The sequence below is a fragment of the Accipiter gentilis genome, chromosome 13 (assembly GCF_929443795.1).
Source record: "Accipiter gentilis chromosome 13, bAccGen1.1, whole genome shotgun sequence".
NCBI classification, from domain to species: domain Eukaryota; kingdom Metazoa; phylum Chordata; class Aves; order Accipitriformes; family Accipitridae; genus Astur; species Astur gentilis.
This window is the reverse complement of record NC_064892.1, coordinates 5,235,641-5,250,685: the sequence shown is the minus strand read 5'-3', so window position 1 is coordinate 5,250,685 and position 15,045 is coordinate 5,235,641. Positions and strand designations below refer to the sequence as shown.

Here is a 15,045-nt window from a genome sequence, read left to right as displayed (position 1 = left end):
TTTAATGTTAGGGGTTTTTTAAATGTTTTAATGTTATAAAAATACCAACATCTCTTTCTTAATTGTCATGCTTTTTTAAAAATGGAGGTTTAATTCGGAATAAATGAGCCTCAGTGTAATATTTGTAGCCTTTTTTTACTTTTCTAGGTGCATGTATCTGTGCATGCAAACTTGAGAGTTGTCTGTTGAAGTAATTTCCTCCCCACTCCTTGACTTTAATACACAAAAACAGTACTTGCAGCAACTGAAATGCTGGCGAAAATGCATCGCTAGACTATTCCCGCCCCATATGCATTTCTGGGAAACAGCTTGGAAAAAAAGATGAGTTTTGCATTGAACTGCAAATACGGCAGTGCTTGAACTTGCCCTGCAGCCCAGCCATCCAGCCCTGATGCGCTCCTGCAGGACGGCTGGACCACCGCCGGGTGAGAGCCGCAGCCTGGGGTCTGCTCGCCGTGCCGTGGCCATGTCTAGTGCCACGGTGGGGTCGCGGCACAGAGGCAGCATGCTGGGCTCTCTAGGGTCTAGTTTTCATTTAAGGATTCAAACATTTAGAAAAAGGGGTTTGAAGTTGATGTGCCATTGGGAAGGCAGTGCCGAGCAGAGGTGTTTCTGGATTTGTGGCTGTTCTCCGCTCCCTCGCTTTGCCTCTTCCCTGTCTCCCAGGCTTACGCCTCCTTCCAGTGATCCACAGACCGTTCACTTCCTTGGCAAGCCCCTAAGGACATTTCACAGCCCGTGCACATCTCTTATCACATGAAATTAAGTGCTGTCATCGGGTGTTCCTGCTACCCTATTCTATTTAAAGACAGAGCAGTCTTCCTGTTCTAGGAAGTTCAAGAAACAGGCAGACGGGGGGCAGAGGTTGTTTGCCTGCCAAGGCAAAAAGCATTGGCCACCACGCTCTGGCACATGCCCAAGATGTTGCTGCTTCCAGCTGATCTTCTGGCTCCAGTTGAAGTCCCTGCCCCAGTGCAGGGCCAGGCTGGGAGGCAAATGCCACCATCACCCATGGCTGGGTTTACGTGAGCTCCTAGAGAAGTCTCGTGTTAGGCCAGTGATTCAGCTGTCCTCAAAGAGGCTGTAGGTGGCCATCCTCTTCACGTCGTCCCAGACTGGCATCTCTGCCGCACGCAGCAGGTTCCTATATTGGATGTTAAAACGTGCCGTGGTCAGTTACGCTTGCAGATCGCAATGACCTGCAGCTCTTGGTTCGTGTGTTGGCGCAGCACTTGCCATGGTGGTGCTAAGCCTGCTAGTGACTCTCAGGTGGTACTGTATAAATAGTAATTATGATTAATGTTCTTTGGTAGCCAGTAACAGCTTCCAGTGGCCTCTCTGGTAACGTGGGCATACCGCGATATAGGGATAACCTCCTCTAGTCACTTTTTCCACCCCTGAGCCCTTACGTGATGCGGGTGGGGGGACTGGACACATCACAGCAACCCTAAGGCGACCAGAGTGTGTCTCTGAACAGATTAATCTTAGCCAGTTTATTCCTAAGCTGCAGGTGATTCTGATGCTTTATATGCCTTTTACATGCACAATCATAAGTAGAATGGCCGTAGAAAGACTGTAATAAATAAATATAAACCTCTTGGCAGAAGCTCGAGGGAGCGACTGAAAAATGATATTTTCATGGATTTCAGATAAGTGGAGAGGTGACTTATGGTATAGTTCACAGTAAGCCCAGGAAATCAAGCATTTTGAAAGGTTCAGATGTGGTACTTTTCCTTTAATTCCATCCCTAAACATTCTTAAACAGTTTGATCTGAATTAATGTACTGTATTATATGACATGGATGGTACTAGGATAACTCACACTGCCAGACAAATTTCCTTCTTCTACTGCTGCTGATGGTGATGTTGATTTGTGTAGCTGATTTTACGTCTCAGTGAAGAGCTATGTATGCCATATGCACAACAGAAGCTTACCAGTGGCTAACCAATAACACACAGGCCAACTTATCGTTAGTTTTTACATCATTTGTACCATGAAAAATACTCATTCAAAAACTGATGAAAGAGGGAGCTCTCTGAAGGAATCAACGTCAGGTAAAGAAAATTTTGCTTAGCTGAATTTTCTTAAAATGAAAGAAAGACTATGAAGGAGTTTGTCCTAAAGATAGTTACAAATGGAAATAAATTATCCCATAAATAAGACCTTTAACATATTTAATAAAGAAAATAAAAAGTCTTGGTGACTGATAGGCAAGTCAGTCCTATGACCAGGCAGTCATATTTATGTTTGCATAATAAAAACTCATCATTGTTTTTGCAGAAGATACATATTTGTTTTGTATTTGTTTCCCACAGGAGTTCATTCGACTGGGTAGTCTTAGTAAGTTGTCTGGAAAAGGTTTACAGCAACGGATGTTCTTTCTGGTAAGCAAGAAGACAGTTTTTCTTTAAATAACAAAATGTAACTATGGGCAACTATTAGACATACAGTTACACTTGAATTGTGAATTACGGTATTTTTAAACAGCCTTATTTAAGTTAACATAATACATCACCTGTATTATGTATGTAATGCATCATAATACCTCCTAGCACGTTGTCTTAAATAGAAGCAGAGTTGTTAAACAATGAAAAGTGGCACCAGGATTAGTGATCATATCCAGAAAAGAGGATAAAGAATAACTCCTGGTGGTATGAACGATAATCCACATAACACTCTTGGGACACATTACAGAACCAAGTTTCTCCACAAAGCATCCAGTTTCAGCCCACGAGTGCGCAGCATGTTGATGGACCTGCCTTTACATGGAGGTACATTTTGTAGCTCTTGCACTAGGAAAGGTTATCTCCTCCCACCATCACTCAGCATTTTCAGGTTATGGTGATCCCACTCGGTCTCCGATCCGCAAGAGCTGACCAGATGGTTCCTCCTCTCTCCTTCTTCCCAGCCAGCTGACTTTGTCCCAAGCTCCCCATCCTGCTGCTGCTGAGCCCTTGGTGCTGGGGCACTGGGATGCCCTGCAGAGTGCATAGATTTTCTAGTCCGGTGTTACAGGGCAAAACATTAAAGAGTCAGTGCAGTATGGCAGGAACGTATCCTTGGCTTCTTGTCTGCAAAAGGTGGACAGTGGGTGTGTAGAAAAGCTTGTGAGCGTACGAGGTTTTATAAGTTGTTTGACATTTAATCTTTCAAATGAGCCAAAGGTGTAACCGCTGAAATCTACTTGAGTAGGATTATCCTCTGCCTTTAAAGGCACTGAAGAGGAAGCCTTATGAATATGGTACATATTTTCTTGTATACCACCATTCTTGTTACCAGATGGTGCATCGATATTATACCTGTATAAAACATGAAAAAGTTGAGACTAGACTCTCAAGTCAGTTGCTCACCCTGTCAAAGAAGTCTTTGGTCTGTCTCAAGCACTGGAATCTTTTTGGAGATAAAATCCTGGGTCAGTATTCTGGGACTCTGAATACATGTGTAATCATTGGCAAAATTAAATCCCCCTCTAGTGGCTGATCCATAGAGCTTCGTGAATTATTGCTGTTGGATTTTAGAACGTCTGTGGTGGGAGGTCTGTTTCACACCACAGAGTATGATTTTCTTGATGCATCTGTCTGGTTTGAGGAAAACATCCTTTGACCCAGGTGGCACATTGAAAATACGCCATTCGTTTTATGGCAACAAAATGCAGGCATTTGACGTGCTTTTGACAACTGGTGTTACATGCAGAAAGCTCTACAAATTGAGATACTCAGTCTCTTCACCTTGATGTTTCTAACTTAAATACATCAACCTTAAAACAGGTCTCCCAGCTTCCTTCTGAATATGGGGAGTAAAAGCCAGTTACTTTGTAAGGGTTTGTAAGAGTTGGACACATCTCTCTCAGGCCTGTTTGCTTATGTTTCCACACAAATCAGAAGAAAATATTGGTGAAACACACTTATCTTGCATAACTTCAGAGTGTGAAACATACTACTTGGTTTCACTGCTGTTGTGGCTTGTTAATTCTGACCCAGAGATGACAAAAGGAATATTAGAAGGCATCAGAAGATATCCAGTGGAAAATGGTGGGAACATGCCTGTGACTAGGTGGGAAGGAAGGCAGGGAAAATAACAGGTGCTAAGACTAGGTGCTGGAGTGTTTGTGGAAGCCAGTATTTTGGATTCATGCATTAGGACTGCCATATAAATAGTCAGCCAGTACTGGCTAACTTTCTTGTATTTACCATTCTGATGGGGGGTTTTTTTCTACATACACACATGCCAACAAAATTCTAATAATGCTTATTCTTGCTTTTTAGTTCAACGATATCTTGTTGTACACAAGTAGAGGCCTGACAGCATCAAATCAGTTTAAAGTCCACGGGCATCTTCCGCTGTATGGCATGACAGTAAGTATTGTGAGAACTTAAGGGATTCATGCTTAAATGGCCATTTCTGGTTCCATCTTAATTGCTTGGTGAGTTTCTGCTGGAGTGAAAGCAGGAGCAAAGGGCTATTCTCTGATTCAGAGAAGTTGTGGTTACGTTCTACAGTGCCTGATGGGGCTGTGCTGGGTTCGGCGTGTGTTCATGCAGCCTTCTACATAAAGGTGATTATATAGCGGGGGGGGGGAAGGCATTTTGGGGGGCAGCTTCCTTATAATGTAAACTTCTTGTGAGATAGGATTTTTATTTTTTTAAAACCATGAATTTAACCATGATTCTTACAAGTAATTTATCACCAATTGCTTATAGACACACTGTGCAAGGCAAGTAAACAGTAGCAACAATCTGATTTCTATAAAAAAACCCATTTCCTAATGTTTTCAGCTCTGTATCTTAAAGCAAAGCAGTGGGAAACTGGCAGCAACATGTCATTTGGAGCTCTTGTTGCAATTCCTCTGGAAAACAGCCAATCTGAGCCAATCGCACCTGGTTACCTCTTCTTACATGATTTCAAAAATATTTTTGCTAGTTTCAAAACACTTGCATTCCCCCCCCATTATTTTCATTGGAACTTCTCATGGGTTTCTATCTGCTCCGTGCTGTTTTCCTGAGAATTGAGTTAGATAATCACTACCACAGTAACTGAATTTCTCTAAGCACCTGCAAGGCTTCAAGTTTTATCTAGCATTTCTAGGAATCTACTTAATTATTGATGTCCATTTGGTGTGGACTTGTTCACAACCGAACTGTGTTATGCTGCAGTGTCCAGAGCACTCCCAGCCATAAACATATCCTTTTGTATGATGAGTCACTCTTCTGATAAAAGTACCACTGTTTTCCTTTTTTTTCATACAAAGCAGACAAAGCCATGCTTTTGGTTTAGGAGGTTATTGCAGAACTTACTAATTGTTTTTCCAACTTGCAAGCCACCATCTTTTTCTCAATACCTAGCTCAAAATTGCTGTTTGTGAACATTGCTCTTAGTTTTCTTTTCCCCAATGGTAAAAGCTTGTTCAGTTCACTGTTTCACCTTAAGAAATATGTACTTCCTGCAATCTGACTCCATTTGGGCTTTTATCTCTCAGATAGAAGAAAGCGAAGAGGAATGGGGTGTTCCTCATTGTCTAACACTACGAGGTCAACACCAGTCCATCGTTGTTGCTGCAAGGTAATTCAGTGGAGACAACAGACACATATAAACTGTATTTCTCTGCAGCTTTCGCAGTGGGACAGATAGAAAAGCAGAGAGGCATCATTTTGTTTGGATTTGCTCCTGAAACAATTTCAAAGCTATATTCTTTTGTGAAAGCCACCTGGGAAAAAAAAATAATGGTTGAATAGTTGAATGGGACAAAATAGAGTGGCAATTGTGCAAGTCAGAAGGAAAACTAAGTTATTAGGGGAAAAAGCTAGCATCTTGTGTCTTTATTTATTTATTTAAATTAAAAGTAAGCTTAGCTTGTGACTATTTCTTAAGAGTTTGCTTTCAGCCTGTGTGAAAGTGAATAAAACCTGAATTGTCATTTTTAGTACCCGCACTGAAATGGACAAATGGACTGAGGACATTCAGATGGCAATAGACCTGGCGGAGAAAAGCAGTGGCCCTGCCCCAGAGTTACTGGCTAGCAGCCCACCTGACAATAGTAAGTAAATGCTAGAGAGCAGGTTTTACTCACTTTTGTCAGTATGATTGGTGACTGCTTCTAAGCAAAGTCGTGAAGAATGCTGGCTACAGGTCAAACTGATACATTTGAAGTTGATTTATATATGCATATATATTTATATATGTGCCATTTTAATGTTCTTGTTGATGGTAGCAGAAAGTTTCACTGAACAGAGAAGTGACTTAAGCGTAATGATTCCAGGAACTATTTAACAAGATTTGGGCGGTGCCTGTCCTTGGAAGGTATTAAAAGCACCAAGAAAGCATGGCAGTTAGTCTTTGATTCTAACATTTGCAGAAACATGTAAAAAACCAAAAAATCTACTTAGCATCTGCACAAAATTATTTCTAAAAGCGTGTTTTAAAATTAGTTCACAATATTGTGGACAGAATTTATTTGTTTAATTTTTCCAATTATATATGTTGTTGCATAGAGGAAGAAAGATGCTTTTTCCCTGCATTTCATAGAGTCTCCTGATGAAACTACTGTAGACCAGGAATCTGAGGACGACCTCAGTGCATCCCGCACCTCACTCGAACGTCAGTCACCACACCGTGGCAACACTACGGTGCACGTCTGCTGGCACAGAAATACCAGTGTTTCAATGATCGACTTTAGTATTGCTGTGGAGGTATCTGCCTCAGAACGATCTGAACTGCAGCTCCCGACTCGCTCTTGAATGACAATTTCCTTTTTGCTCCTCCTTAATAAGTGCACTATTCCATTGTCTCCTTCTGGGGAAGTTTCAGGCACACCTATTAAACTGACTCCCGGATCCTCAAACTATGGCATAAACCATCAGTCAAGAAACACATATCTGCTCCCTTAGTGCATCTTTGTAAATTCAGTTAGAGCAGTAATTTTCATAGAATTAGCTGTCCAAAAAAACACTGATGCCCTTTAAAATTTAAAGCAGGTCAAACTGTCTTAATGCTTTCAGTTACAGAGGCATTAAGTCATTGCTCGAGCTGAAAGGATATTGTCTTTAGCTGCTGCAGCCAGAGTTTTAATTATGTGTATTACTAACGTACTTTCTTTACCTAGCCATCTTTTCTGGAACCTTGTCTCATTGCTCAGTGTCATCTGCTTTTTCTTTATTTGCATTTTCCACCTCAAAATAAGAATCCTTCCCCCCCCCGCCCCGATCACAGCTAAGCCAATTTGATACATATTTGTTAACTGTGTACTCAACAGACCAGATGCAGACATTGACTTTTCAAAGATTAAAATGAAAGAAGCCTAGTCCGGTGTAGGTTTTAGGATGAGGTGGTAAGCAGGCTTAGGAGTTCTTCCTTCAGCCAAGACAGTCTCCAAGTACTTTATCACAGTCCTCAGCAAATGGAAATTTATGCTTAATGAAATGGTAAAAGGAATCTTAAAGCTGAGTCAGCTTGCACTCACAAGGCAGCTCTCAGACATCAGGCCACTGTGGCTCTAGAGATGTATGGATGCAGAACGTAGAGATGCAGGGACAGACCGTGTTCATAGTTTGTGTAACTGCCTCTGTTTTTAAACAGAAGGTGAGTTTATTGTTGACATATGACAAAGAAAATTATTCTGTACTAGAAAGCACTAACTACAGAGCCTCATTTTGATCCCATGGAGGTGGATTTTCTGCTCTTTATACCCTTATATCCTGCAAGGGAGGAATAGTTCAGCACAGAACAAGGTCTTGTATTTTTCCCTACAGCAGTTAGGGAATAAGCAGGGGCTTATTATAAATAGATACAAAACTTAAACCAGTGACTAATTCTAACACTTAACACATTTAGTTAGGCAAATCTTTTGGTCTGAGATCAGTGTTCATTCTTCCTTATTTTCATTCCTTCCCATCCCTCAAATGAATGCAAGCAAAGCGGCGAAGACCAAACCCACCCTGGAAACGTACATTGTTCTGTGACAACATCTTCAGCTCCACTGCTGTTCCATGCGTGGCAGGTTACGCTCATGCTCACATCATTCTGTTGGTGGCTCTCACTTCGGCATTATCGTTTATTTTCTTTGTGTCTCTCCCTCCTTTCTGTCTCTCTCGTGGTAGAAGATCCTCTCTCTGTCAGTGACTGTACTTCCCTACCTGCTGGACTGATCAGTGATCAGCGGCCTGTTTCCATTTCATATGTCTGCTGGTACCGAATGCAAAGCCTGTCCTTTTATGATATCCTCCAGAGTAATGAGGTAACAGAAAATTAAGGAGTACACCTGTAATTTAGGGCAAGGAGGCAGCAGTCCAGATATCAGAGAATGGGATGATTTAAAGCAAAGGCTTTAATGTATATCCAAGGCTGGTGAAAACAGAATGTTTTCAAGAATATTTCATTTGTAGTAGATACATCAGGACCACCAGACTTTGACTATTAAGCTGTACAGATTATATAATGCAGAACTAATCACTTAATGAGAATGATGTAAACAGCTATTTTGATCCAGGTGAGAGCCCTTACAAGGAATGGGAACTAATTACTAATTCACCGAGAACTCCCCTTCATTTGCAAGGCACAATGATACTGGACTTCACATCTTCACTACGTGAAGAGTGGTTTCTACTGCCAGCTGTTAAATACTTGTACTTGATTACGGCTTCCTCCTCATTTTTGTTAAAATATCCAAAATCCAGCTAAGAATAAGATCAACAGTCCTTGCTTTTGAAATCTTTGAAAAGTTACCATGTGAACTCACTGGGTACTGAGCACTCAGTCTCTATCTGCAATTCTAAAGTATGTCATAACTTTCCTTTACATCGCAAATTCATGTCAGACTTTCTGTTTCCATTATTCAATTTAAGTATCATTTGAAAAGAACAAAGGCAGACTAGGATAACAAGACTGATGTTTAGTAATATATTACTGAAAGCCACCTCAATTAAAACAAAATAATGTATTAGGTTGAAGTTTTTGCAAGTACCCAGCTACAAACAAAAAAATGTTACGTGAAGTACTACTTAGTAGTAGAAAAATGCAAAAGAAAGTACGTGCATTCAACCAAAACATTTTCACATCAACAAGGTCACATACAACCAGATAAAAGCAGATAATTTTTCTTACTATAATTAAACTGCAGCTACCTTTCACTGTTTTATTTGACTACTTCTGATCTGTTTCAGAACCAGCTGTCTGGAAATCTCCTAAGAAAATTCAAAAACAGCAACGGGTGGCAGAAGCTTTGGGTGGTGTTCACCAACTTTTGTATGTTCTTCTATAAATCGCACCAGGTAACAGACTGCACAAGTGTGTGTGGCTGGAGAAGACCTTTTGTTTTTTCAAAGCAGTAGCAGAGATAAAAGCGGACATTGGTCACGAATGGCGTAGGTGGGATAAGCGTGTGTGCTGGTCACAGCTACGCAGCCGTTACTGCTGCTGGAACGTGGGGCAGAGCCTGTTCTCAATCTGCTCACTTGTCAATTGAGGAACACGTGCTTGTTTCCTAAAATTTGGACAGTCACAGTACATATCCCTAAAAAGTACAACAGATATCACTGCTGCTCTGAAATTGTGGTGCAAATTCAAACAAGAGTTTTCTCTTGTACAAATTCTGAGATTATTACAATAAAAAAATTTAATAGTGACTTACAAATTTTGTTTACCATTACTAATGCTTAAGTCAAACAAGAGAGAACAGTGGCCAATGATTAACCCATCTGAGCAAACATCCCACTGCAAAAGTAGGGGGCTTTCTGTCTAGAATCTGTTGGACTTTGGAATCTCTGTGTCTGAGCACAAAATAATTCCAATTGCTATGTTGTCCTTTCATTGCTGCTGCACTAAAGAAAAGAATGAATTGTAGCATATTCTACTCATAAGTGGGATAAAGAAATGATTTGTTCATACATGCCATGCCATGAAGTGAAAGGACTTAAGCAATGCATGCTGCAGGGTGGCTGGCACATTTCTAAAGGAGTAGGTGTTTGCAAGCCTGGGATGAACACACATGGTGCTCTGCCAATGCCAGATGATGGAGCTTTATGTTCGGTAATTTGAAAGTAGTGAATGTCCAAGATTTCAGACAACTTTATGAGGAAATCCTCATAGGATCAGTCTGCAGCAGACCCTTACGAGAAGCATCTATAAAGATGGACCAGCTGAAACTACCAGACAATTAAGTTCATTGTGATTGCATAAAGCTGGTATTTTTTTCGATTGGTATGCAGAAACATGATGATGACCTTTAAATGAGTGTGTATCTATCTTCCGTTTTACTTATGTGCTCTCTTTACTTAAGAGCATTTGATTTCACAGCATTGTCCATCATTTCTTTTCAGGACAATCATCCTTTAGCCAGCCTTCCTTTATTGGGATATTCCCTTACCATTCCTTCCGAATCTGAAAACATTCACAAAGATTATGTGTTCAAGCTACATTTCAAATCCCACGTGTACTACTTCAGGGCTGAAAGTGAATACACATTTGAAAGGTAAGTCAGTCTTCTGTGAGAGGGAATTTTGTAAAATTCCAGGGTATTTTTCCAAATGAGGTTAATAGATGCAGAATTTAGTAAATTGATTCAGTAATACGGGCAAGTAGTGCAGTACAACTAGAGAAATAACCATTTAAAATTTTAAAAGAAATTTTACACCTGATAATGCTAGAAAGCAAGGGGTTAGTTTTGATCATGTGGTAACTGTAATAGTAATCAATACACAACCTGTGTTACGTGCAGGAATTATCTGGTCAAAATTGGTCAGGCTGGCTGCACAGGGAACTCTATGTCTCAGACCTCAGGAAGCATGTAAACAGATCCCAGGACTTTTCAGAATAACTTCACTCCCTCTAGGAAAACTGGACAGAAAATCCACACCTGAAGTAAAATTCTAATTTTTCACAGAAGCGGCTGTTCTTACTATGTATTTATGCCACTTCAACATGTAACTTTTACACCTCCCACTGAATTTCAGACACAGAGCGCACTAGGAAACAGGCACTACTCCTCCTAAATTGTGGTTTGACATTGTTCATACTGGGAACTAATTTAGCTCTTTTATATGAAGCATTAACATGTCAAAAATCTTAATGTCCTCTCTTATTGAAGAAAGCTATTATTAGCCATGTCAGTCTAAAACTATAAATAAGGCAAATTGTGGGAAAGAGGTGATTAAATAAGGGAGTAGAATAGGAAAAACACAAAAGCCCTTCCTCAATTCGAGGAAGAAGAAGTAGGGACTACAGCTAAGTTACATTTTTTTACTCTAGAGTGAAGAGTTTGGTCTCAACTGCTCATCACTTGGACCATACAAGGGGGGGGGGGGGGGGGAAGAGATTTGGTGTCTGCAGAACAAGTAAAACCACTACTACGTTCATCAATTTTGGGTCCCATCCCCTGTGTTTATCCTCTCTAAACCTCCCTTCATATATGCATTTGGCAGTCATTTGGATCTAGAGCCTCTTGACTTCAGATAGACTTAGGAGAAGAGCAGCAAGCAAGATGCTCCTGTAGGCACTGACAATAAAACTGCGTGCAACTAACAGCACAGACTGTATCTTTCAAGAAATTCTTTCTTGGGAACTGACCGTTCTTTTGTTTGTGTGTCTCCTCATGCCTCCTCACAGATGGATGGAAGTGATCCGAAGTGCCACCAGCTCTGCCTCACGCACTCGAGCTCTGAGTCATAAAGAGCCTCACGCCTATTGACGGCTAAACAAGCCGCCGTGTTGATTGTCCAGCAGCTGCTGATTTTCTAGAGGACATTTGAAACTCTTTTCTCCCTCCAAGTTTAGTAAAACTTACTATTTGGTAATAGAAAAGAAAAAAATAAGTATGGTTTTGCAGAAGCTTTCACAATTCCTCAGCAAAACTGTTTAAGTTCTCCCTATGTTCAAACTAGCTTACCATCATCCCAGTGGCTGCGGTTTGTTTCATGTCTTGTATTTTGTCATTCTGTGCTGTTTTTAGCTTGTGCCAGTATTAAAATATTGTCCTTATTAGAGTGCCAAATGCCAAAAGACATTTTGTTGCCTCAAGGATTGCACCTAAAAAAAAAAAAAAAGATGACTTCACAATCTGAAAACTTTCTCCTCTGAGGCAAACACTATTTCTTCTCTTTTCATAAAAATATATTATTTTTTTTTACCATGTTAATCTGTAGACTGCTGGATTTTTAAATGTAGATGGACTTTCACAGTATAGAATATAATTATATATACAGCAAGCAGTCTCACAGGAATGAGATAACTTTCAGATTTCATTTTTTTTTCCCAGTCTTTCTACATTTAATCAGCAAGGAATTACTAATTTTCTGTCTTAACAAAGAAACAGTTTACAGCTCGTTCTCATTTCCCTTTGGGGCTACAAATCCATGTGGTATAAATAAAGTATAGGATCCTTATCTAACCATTTTCTTGGTGCAAGTTGACCAAATTGTTCATCTGTTGGCTTTGAAAAGTGAATACTACTTGCAAGATGAAAAAATTTTAAAATAATCCAGTGCAATATTATTTGGGCTGTTAATGTACTGTGAATGGTATGTACAAGAAGAAATTAAAGGCTGTGGTGACATTCTGCTTTTTGTTTTACAAACTTGAAAGAAAACCTGTATGCTATGAGAACCGCAGCTCTTTGCGATTAATTTGTAGAGTGTTTCGGTAACTAAATTGCTATAAGCTGGGGGTACACCTACAGCCCCAAGTTTTCATCCTGCCCACTACACGTCTTAGTGGGACTTTCAGCTTCTTGTTGGCATTTCAGCCTCTCCCTCTCCCCCCAGTGCTCAGTACATGGAGAGCGACAGATACAACCAGCAGCAGAAACAGCCATTCCGTATGCCTGGCTTTGACCTTCGCTAACACTGTACTTCGGGTAAGCCGTTGGCCCACTCAGAAGGTTGGCAGCACTAAGTCTACTATTGCTTAGATGCTTTTCTTTGATAAAATGAAGAAACATTTCCTCACGAGGGTGACATAAAACTTCCATTAACTAAAGCTCAACATGCTGGAAACACATCTGTCCCCATTACGGGCCTTTGAGGAAACACAGTGCTAGGCAGAGGGGGCCTGAATATAGATATGGGGAAGGAAGCTGAGACAGTTCTACCCCTCGTTTTTCTTTGTCTAGCTATTCACTTTGTTAATGGCTTACCTATGTGCAATGTATAAAATGGCTTACAGCTTTGCTCACAACAAAAGGGAATAAAATACCTCACAATACTATTACATATAGTGCTGTTTCAAGACAGTAAAGCCTTCTTTCTGTTCCCTCCGCCCGCCGCATCCCAAAGAGATACATACATACCTCTCTCTCTCTCTCTCTATCCAAAGAGGGATAAGCAGGAGTCCCCACGGCCAAATCCAAGCCACCCTGACAAAGGGAAACAAGTAATTCAGCATGCTTCCTGCAGCTGCGTGGGAACCTTCAAACCCCTGGGCAGGTAACTTGTTGCAGTTGCTCTTTTCCTTGGCTGTTTCCCCTGGCTATCAGTATGGATGTAATAATCACATCTACCCTACAGCATCGCCTCTAGCCGTTTATGACATGATGAAGGACAAACTTAGAAAGTCGGTAGGAAAATCTGAAGAACTTTTTCCCAATTGCAGATCCCACAGGCTTGTCCCTTCCAAGCCAGGGACCCTGCTCTGTAGGGCCAAAGCAAGTAAATTCAACAGCCTCAGCAAACCAGTAACGTACAGGAACTATAGTCCTTCACGGCTGACCAGGAAAAGGAACAGTGATCTTTACAATGACTTAAAGGCCAAATAACTTGGCACAGATTAACACCAATCCACAGCAGCCTGCGGGCTTGGGAAAACAAAGCTGAAGAAGCAACAATGCTCTGGTGCTATTAAGTGCAGTAAAGGTCTACAGACCTTACCCCCCCCACACCCCAAAAAATCATTACCGAGCTGTAAAACAGTATCTGTAGCGACTTACAAGTTCTACTTCCACATCAGAACAGTAAGGAAATCCAAGCCACCATCAATGGACTAATTAATAGCTCCACTCTACAATTGTAAGAGTATCTGCAACTATGTAAATATTTATGTAATTCCTAGCCAACCCTCCCCTTCCTCCCAAGCCATGCTAAGATCCTTCATTTGGGTTTTTAGGGGCAGCAAGGGAAATGGGACAACTGCTGGCTACTGAATATGCATTTTTGCATATAGGAAAGCTTTTCTCTTAAAGGAACTAATGAAAAGTTAGGGAATACTTAACTATTACATCTATTGCAGGAGCCTATGCTCCATACTGCTACAAGTTCAACTACCAATGACTGCTAGGTCCCTACATTGTCCTTTGCAATTGTAACAGTAAAAAGGTGTTTTTAGTGGGTTTTTTTTAAAATGGAAATATTGAGGGGCATGCCCTTAATTCAGCTAAAACTGAATTTTATTTTAGATCACTGGGGCTCATGGGATTCAATCTTTATTCATGTTATCTGCTCCAGTAATATATTCTGAGCTCTCAAAAGAAAGGCTTTTATTTACGTTCCTGAAATCCAATAACACCTTTTCTAGGTATGTTTCATTTATCATGACAGCAGCAGAGACCTAGTTAGGCTGCGGATGCAAATTCAGTGCATCCACCTGATTCATCATTCAGCTTTTTCACCGTTTTGTATTTTTTCTACAGAAAAGAGATTTTAAATAAGATTTTTTTTTCCTTCTTTACCAGTGATATTTTTTTTTTTTTTTTTAAATGGAACTGGTCAAACTGCTGTCATTTAAACAGAAGTACATTTATCAGCATTCTTCTAGTTCTTTAGTCCTACGGTTAACCCAAAACTCAAATCATGGTAAGAGAGTAAAAGCAACTGTCTTGACAGTCGTATCATACAATCAGTTGAAGTTTATGTGTGTGAATAAAACAAACTCATGGTTTACTAGAAAGCCGTAATACATAACCACTTACTTTTAACCATGACGTCCATCTTGAGCGAGGCGTGGAGACGCGCAGGGTCACTGTGTACCAGGTTAGTAGCCATGACTAAATACACCTTCTCATGTTTCAGCAGCAGGAAAAACCCTCAAAGTGGTCACTCCAAGAGATTTACTTTTGTTGTTGTTAC

At 40.6% G+C, this 15,045-nt stretch overlaps 1 protein-coding gene across 7 annotated transcripts in view; it reads left to right on the top strand.

Annotated features, from left to right (window-relative positions):
- FARP1 (FERM, ARH/RhoGEF and pleckstrin domain protein 1) overlaps window positions 1-12,547 on the top strand; it is a 209,600-nt gene extending 197,053 nt beyond the window's left edge. For 4 of the 7 annotated variants that reach the window (XM_049815833.1, XM_049815832.1, XM_049815831.1 and 1 more), the window contains exons 20-27: window positions 2,317-2,385; window positions 4,267-4,356; window positions 5,478-5,560; window positions 5,923-6,035; window positions 6,524-6,687; window positions 9,157-9,264; window positions 10,312-10,463; window positions 11,597-12,547. In XM_049815833.1, the coding sequence (XP_049671790.1) occupies window positions 2,317-2,385; window positions 4,267-4,356; window positions 5,478-5,560; window positions 5,923-6,035; window positions 6,524-6,687; window positions 9,157-9,264; window positions 10,312-10,463; window positions 11,597-11,678 (861 nt within the window). In that variant the 3' untranslated portion in view covers window positions 11,679-12,547. Of the gene's footprint in view, window positions 1-2,316; window positions 2,386-4,266; window positions 4,357-5,477; window positions 5,561-5,922; window positions 6,036-6,489; window positions 6,688-8,094; window positions 8,232-9,156; window positions 9,265-10,311; window positions 10,464-11,596 lie in introns of those variants that run through there. The other 3 variants (XM_049815836.1, XM_049815834.1, XM_049815837.1) reach the window with 3 other exon arrangements.
- The last annotated feature ends 2,498 nt before the right edge of the window (window positions 12,548-15,045 follow it).